Source organism: Thamnophis sirtalis, unplaced genomic scaffold (assembly GCF_051295495.1).
Source record: "Thamnophis sirtalis isolate CommonGarterSnake01/CBP01778 unplaced genomic scaffold, rThaSir2_p1.2 scaffold_5, whole genome shotgun sequence".
Taxonomy (NCBI): Eukaryota; Metazoa; Chordata; class Lepidosauria; order Squamata; family Natricidae; genus Thamnophis; species Thamnophis sirtalis.
The window spans coordinates 43,752,845-43,760,474 of NW_028261385.1; the positions used below are offsets into that span (position 1 = coordinate 43,752,845).

The 7,630-nt window shown below is 37.5% G+C and overlaps 1 protein-coding gene across 2 annotated transcripts in view; it reads right to left on the reverse strand.

Annotated features, from left to right (window-relative positions):
• Positions 1-7,630, reverse strand: part of KIAA0825 (KIAA0825 ortholog) — a 187,947-nt gene that overhangs the window by 139,898 nt on the left and 40,419 nt on the right. For both annotated transcript variants that reach the window (XM_087715720.1, XM_087715721.1), the window contains exons 6-10: positions 7,572-7,630; positions 6,538-6,765; positions 5,094-5,359; positions 2,424-2,574; positions 299-489 (exon numbers count right to left, since the gene is read on the reverse strand). The exon at positions 7,572-7,630 is cut by the window's right edge and continues 36 nt beyond it. In XM_087715720.1, the coding sequence (XP_087571846.1) occupies positions 299-489; positions 2,424-2,574; positions 5,094-5,359; positions 6,538-6,765; positions 7,572-7,630 (895 nt within the window). The remainder of the gene's footprint in view (positions 1-298; positions 490-2,423; positions 2,575-5,093; positions 5,360-6,537; positions 6,766-7,571) is intronic.

The window sequence follows — 7,630 nt, forward strand, 5'->3', positions numbered from 1 at the left end:
GTCATCACAAGTTGGACACCCTAATTTAGTAAAATAGCAATAAAATATAGTAAAATAACCTATCAAATGTATGGTCAAACATCTGGCTATTTTCCTTTATACGTTTTGATTCTAACAAGATTTTAATGTGTTCTTTTTGTTTTATCTTTAAATCAATTGCGTTTATTTTTTTAAATATGATTTTAATGTTATTTTAACTGTAACACTCCTCTTTCATTTCTAATAGCTGTTTTTGGTTAAGAATAAGCTAGTGTTGCTATCATCTCATTCAAAGTGCATAATTTTGCAAAATTATTACCTTATTTGTGGTGTCCTTTTGTAACTGGGCTGGGCCTGAAAATATCGGCAAGCCAAAAGTGCTAATGATTCCTCCAGCACTTCTGTTAGAATCTCCTGAGCTAATATAGGAGATAGAACAGTCCATAGGTCATGTTGAAGAGCACAGCAGAAATAATGCCACATTTGGATAGAAAATGAGCATCTTTCTCCCTGGCAAAACAACCAAAGATTAAACAATAGAAACCTATCTTTCTCAATATCAGTTTGGATTCTCTCAATAAAATGCATTCAGACTGAAAAGAAACTGCTGAAGAACAAAATATGCTGAGTTAAACTCCTCAAAATATTTAAAACAGAGTTTGACTTTTAAAAACCCAACAGCTTATGCTTTATTAGTTAGAAGTAAACAATTTTACATTAATCCAAATAACAGAAATTTGAACTACTATAAAACTATTTTTTCAGATTTAAAATGAAGATTTTAAAAGATTTTAAGGAGCCGAGGTGGCGCAGTGGTTAGGGTGCAGTACTGCAGGCCACTTCAGCTGACCGTTATCTGCAGTTCAGCGGTTCAAATCTCACCGGCTTAAGGTTGACTCAGCCTTCCATCCTTCCGAGGTGGGTGAAATGAGGATCCAGACTGTGGGGGCAATTTGCTGACTCAATTTGCTAAAAATCTGTAAACCGCTTAGAGAGGGCTGAAAGCCCTATGAAGCGGTATATAAGTCTAATAAATAAATGAATAAATAAATAAATAAATAAATGATTGCCAGTACTAAATTTCTAGTCATTAAAATGTGTCCAAACACCAATTCTGCAATGATGAAAGCAAATTTCCCTGTAAAATGTAGGAAGCTATCAGATAGTTGCTCCTATTTATGTTTTTGTTGCTAAGAATAATTTTCAGTGAACTTAATATATCTTTAGGTTCTCCAGTTTCCCTAAGCCACTTACCATATTTTTCACACTAAAAGACGCTCTTTCCCCACTAAAAAAATGGGTGGAAATGTCTGTGCGTTTTAGAGCAAATATTGTGTGGGGGAGGGGAGTTGGTGCGCCTGTCACCACTGCCACCACCTTTCACCGCTGCCACTGTTTGCCACCACCAGGGAACACTGGAGCCTTTGCTGCCAAGCAGCTGATGGAGGAAGCGATCGGCAACAAAAGCGATCGGCAGCAATCGGCGGTGGCAACGATAGGGGGCAGTAATCCCCACCACCTAGAACAGCTGATTGGCAATATTCCAGAAGACCAATCCAACCACCAATCAGTTGCTCGACAGCGAAGGCTCCAGCGTTCCTCGGCAGCGGCAACAGCGGCAGCAGCAGCAGTGGCACGCGGCAGCAGCAGCAGTGGCAGCAGCAGCAGCAGCAGCAGCAGCAGCAGCAACTCAGCCCAGTTGGTGGGCGCAATGGAGCGGAACCCTGACGAGCCATGTGCTGGGGCTGCAATAACGTGCTGAAGCTGACCAGGCTGTTTGCTGCAAGGACCCTATCCAGATGAATACCGGATGGATGCTGGGAGGCAGAGGCAGATTTGTTTTTCTTGTTTTCCTCCTCTGAAGCCAATGTGCATCTTATGGTCCGGTGCATCTTACAGTGCGAAAAATACGGTACTCCCAGATTATGGATTCTTATCCACTTCGATTATTGAATTAAGAATTAGCTGGTTCAGATAATTCATCTAGTTGGGAAAATGATTAATAAATGAAATTATACTTTTTGTAGATAAACATTTTTAGTGATTAAGTGCTTCTGGGATTGTTTTAATCAGTCACAATCTTAAAATATAAATTTAAATCCATAACATTTACAGCAAATTAGGATACAATTTGCTGTAATCTTAATTAAGTCCAATTACTCTGGACTATTCTCTTTTTAACTTAGTGACATTTATATTAGGAGCAGTGGAATCACACCTAACGCAGAGATATAACAGGATATTGGGGAATCAGAAGAAGCTTACTGGCCTTGTGTCTTAGAACCATTGAAATAATGCAGGCAGGCAATTAGATGAGTGGATACAATCTTAAAACTTCATTTTAAATCCATATTGTTTTACATCTGTTTTTCAAATCAGTCAAAAATAAAGAAAAATAAACCACATTTGGATAAAAATGAAGGATACTAAAGTTACTTCCATACCTCATAAAAAGCTTTCTTGTCCTCCCAGTAATGACTCTCGGCATCCTGTAAAATGCTTGTAATACACACTTGTATGCAATAGTTTGTAACTTGAAATTGAAGAATGCTGATCAGTTCCTTATATTGCTGGAGTAGTGCTAGAAATAAGGGCCTGTTCAAGGGCAAAGATCATAGAGAATGATTTAAGAACACTGCTGTGAGACAGCAATTTACAATTCTACAAATGGTTTGCATTATTAAATAAGCAATTACTATTGATTCCACGTTAACTTTAAAATCTAGTTTTCATTACATATGTTCTTTTGAAAATATATGTAATTTTACAAATCTATACTATTTATAAGGTTAGAATACTTAATAAAGAAAATATACTTAGCTAAATAATCAGATATTTATTTTGCTGTTATTAAAAGGCATACTATTATTATACCTGATACCTCTAAACAACAGGATTATTAATATTCTGTATAATTCATTTTTATTCAGACTGACAAAACGTTAGTTTTACGCTAATGTGAATTTAAAATTAAAAAAGCCTTGTAACAGAGAGGGGCGGGGAGACGAGAGAGAATAACAGAATGACAGAGTTGTAGTGGACCTTGGAAATTGTCTAGTCCCGGGGTGTCAAACTCAATTTCACTGAGGGCCGCATCAGGGTTGTGTTTGACCTCAGGAGGCTGGGATGGGTGACACCAGGGTGGGCATGGCCTGCTTGACATCACTCACATTGGGGGTGCCTGTCGTGGGCCCAAGCTCTGTCAGTGAAAACGGACTCCTGGGCTCCATTTTTGGCTGCGAGGGCCTCCAGCAACCCTCTGCCAGCGAAAATGGAGGTCGGGAGGACCACCCGCAACTCTTTTGAGCTCTGTTATTGGCTACGACAGCTTCCTACAACCCTCTGCCAGGGAAAACAGAGCTTGCTCTATTTTCACTGGCAGAGGCTCTGCGGGTCGGTCCTTCGCTGTTTCCAGGGCACCACCACAGGCCGGATCTAAGCACCCCATGAGCCTGATCTGCACCTGGGCCTTGAGTTTGACACCCCTGGTCTAGTCCAACTCCCTGCTGAGGCAGAAAACCCTATAACAGTTCAGACAAATGGTTGTGTCCAATCTCTTTTTAAAAACTTCCACTGTTGGGAGCATTCACAACTTCTGGAGGCAAGTAGTTCCAATGATTAATTGTTCCTACTGTCAGGAAAATTCATGTCCATGTATGTGATATAAGTATATACAGTATATAAACACACATTATCCATACATGTGATATAAACATATAAGTTATGGGATAATTTTTAACTTCAAATATATGGCATAAGTAATATAAGGTGCAAAAATATGAAAGGTTAAGCAAGGATAGGAAGTCATAAAGGCTAGTTATTACATCATCCCCTAGAGTCCGACACAACCGGACAGGGGAAACATTTACCTTTTACTAATAGCTAACTTAATTTTTTTAAATTATTAGTTTAAATTTTAACTTGTTACAAAATTTAACTTCACCTTTTTAAAATAATAAATGAAAAGCTTTTTAAAAAAATCAGTATTCTTTTGTCAGTATCTTCCCCGACAGGTGCTTTTTCTAGTTTCGGAAGATTTTAATTTCTCCTGTCATTTGCTAAGTATTTAGAGAGAACAACAAATCATCCAATTAGTTGCAAGAATGGGAATGAGAACAGATATATTTATTGAGCTTGGGGGAAAGGGTGGGCGTGGCAAGCTTGATGTCATTCATGTCAAGAGCGCATGTGGTGGCCCAAGCGTGTGCCAGCAAAAACAGGCTCCCAAGCTTCGTTTTCGGCTGTGACAGCTTCCTGCAACCCTCTGCCAGTGAAAACGGAGCTTGGGAGGGTCGACTCACTGGCGGAGGTACTGCAGGCCAGTCCGCTGTTTCCAGGGTGGCTGTGCGGGCCAGATCTAAGCACCCCGTAGGCCAGATCTGGCCCCCGGGCCTTGAGTTTGACACCCCTGGTCTAGAAGAAATACTGAAATGTCATTAAATATATTATTGTTATAAAGCTCGTAGATTTTGTGACAAGATTTTTCTGAATTTTGAATGCTTTTATGGTAGTAGTAAATTTCCTGTAATTAAAATCCATTCATAATGATGTTGTTGTATTACAATAAATGCCTGTTTTAAAAATATCAGTAATCAGGTGGCATTTTTTTTACTGCCTGAAGTCTTGACTTCTAGGCTCATGACTAAGCATCCAATGAAACAGACTGAGTCAGGAAGATCATTTTATTTCAATTTATTCAGAACATTCTGATTAAAAGAGATTCCTCTCATTCAGAGGGAACCCCAAGACCCAGCCTTCAGTCCTTTTTATAGTTAACACATCAAAGGAAATTATAAGAGAAAAATTGATTGCATAAGACAAAAGTGAGCCCTCCTTTGCATAGAAAACCAATTACATGGAGTTACGTCAGATGACATACCTTAATAGAAGTGACCTACAATATGCCTCTCTTGCCAGATCTGATGGAATGGGTAGATGTAACTAGGAAGGGAGGTTCCTCAAATATCCCCCAAAGAATACTTCACGTTTAAATATCAACCCTCAGTTTTAGCAGCAAATTAGGTCAAAATTTAGCCAGAATAAATCATAAAAAGGAAGTTGGAAAGAAAATAATAATAATGAAAACAGGTTGTTATCACTGAAAAAAGACTTACGCTCCAGATTCCACTTTCAATACATTTTGATACATTTTAAAACGCTGATATACATGTACTGCTGTGGAAAGAATGGTATATAAGTTCTGAAGTGGAGCTCTTGTAGGAACATCTTTACTTCTCTCTTCCAGTCTGGTCAGGAGAGCTGCTGCCACTTTGCTGCAAGCCTCTATAAAGTTTGCTCTAATTTCCTGGAAAACTTCAACTCTGCATGCAAGAGCCAATGGGAGCAACATGTCAAGTACTTCCATGACGTCAGAACAAAACTAAGAAATATAAAGGTTAGGATTCAGTTATTTTTAATTCCAAATATTTTCAATGATACATAGGGCATACTATGTATCATTGAAATGTATGCTTGACATATAAAACAAATCAATTTTGAAATCATTTTATTTTCTGGTACTAAAAGGCATGGATGAAGTGCAAAGAAATATATCTTGTAAATATTAAGCACATGTTAAAAAAAACTGTCACCTGTGACATTATTTTAATGGAAATATATCTGATCTGCAGTTGTATACATTAATTTCTAACCAATGACTAAACAGACAAAAACTAATTACACTCAAATAGGCAATATTCCAAGCTTATTACACAGGAAGACAACTCAAATTTCAGTAATTAAATCCAACAGGCAAGCAGCCTTTATCAAAACAGGAATAATCTTCAAAGGCATGCAGTTTTTCAGCAGCAGTTTTATAATAGTATTCCTGACCCATTTTTTTTGTCACTGTGAATGATACTCCTCAAATAACATGTAGTTATTTGGGAAGGGGGAAATCTACTGGATAAATACCAGTGGTGGGATTCAAATTTTTTTACTACTGGTTTTGGGGCCATGGCTTGGTAGGGGAGTCATGTGACTGAGTGGGCATGGCCAACTCAATATCACTCACAGCAGTGGTGGGATTCAAAATTTTTCACTACCGGTTCTGTGGGCATGGCTTGGTGGTCGTGGCATGGCTTGGTGGCCATGGCAGGGAAAGGATACTGTAAAAGCTCCATCCCCACCCCACTCCAGGGGAAGGTTACTGCAAAATCCCCATTTCCTCCTAATCAGCTGGGACTCGGGAGGCAGAGAATAGATGGGGGCGGGGCCAGTCAGAGGTGGTATTTACTGGTTCTCCGAACTACTCAAAATTTCGGCTACCAGTTCTCCAGAACTGGTCAGAACCTGCTGAATAACATCTCTGGTAATATATGGTACATCTTTAAAATCTTAACTCACTCCATTCCAAGCAGAATCTATTACAATGATCCAGCAACTCCAGCATACTCTAAGATGCTTACAGTAATAATTTACAACTTACAACTTCAATTAATTGACTGTTAAATAAACAAGATCAATGATGGTATTTACAAGAATTATTGGTTTTATAGGTACTTCCAACAAATATAATATCCTAAAGAATCTCAAACCTCCATATTTTTGGATACATGCCTTTGAAATCTGCTTTGGTTGCTCTTTCTCATTGACAACTCTCCAGGAATCATTCATGTTTTGTACATTTACAAGGCACATCATATAATAAGTAGCTGAACACTGTTCATTTTGTTCATGTTCAAGAATTTTACCGGAAAAATCTTCAACTGCAATTATTAAACTGTGTGCTACTGAAGAGGACAGGTCTTTAAAAACATTTCTCCATCCAAACTCTAGCATGGCAGACTGAAATATAAATTTATACAATAAATATTTAATATACAAATGTGCAGTTTCAAATATCTATGACAGTTTTAAACATCTATCTGAATTATCTGAAAGGAAATGACAGCAACAAAAAATAGGCAATTACTTTTGTATTTTCCCTACCCATTATAAAATTTATTCTTGGGAACCTGACAGATGTCAAGTCTCAATATCGTTCAGATAAATTTTGGACCTGGCTTGGAGAAGGAAAGGAAAAGCCAGAGTTAGTTTGGAATATAATATGACAATTTTTTAAGATTGTCATTCCTAGGCCCCAAAATATGGTGAGGGGAATTGAGGGGAGGCCCATTATTTTACCAAAGCTTTTACATGTTCATGCAAAGTGAGCAAACAATTGGCCTTTCCCACCAGCTCTAAATTGTGGTAGCACTAATACCACAATTTTGTTTTCATGCCAACCACAAGAAATATATACAATTGTCTTTTATATGTAGTAAGCTGTACAGACTGTGCAAATAGGAAATAACTATCCCAAATTAACAAAATAACATTCTTAAAGTCTTTTTTGTTAATTTCTAAAAAACCAACTAAAACATGGGAAAATATTTCTACATGTTTTAGTAGGGCTAAAATGACTCATCAAAGTGTTCTATATTCTCAAAATTAATATTATCACTCAAGTTTAAATTAAATTAGTTATTGTGCTGATATTAACATCTACATATACCTGATTTGTAAAGAATGTGTTAATAATCTATGCTGATGTGTACAAAGGAAAACTATCTCTCAGAATTAAAAGTATTTTTAATTTATATTTTACGCACCTTTTTAACCTTAAGAATATGCTCAGGAAATTCGCTGGATTCATTTGCTCTACTGTCCC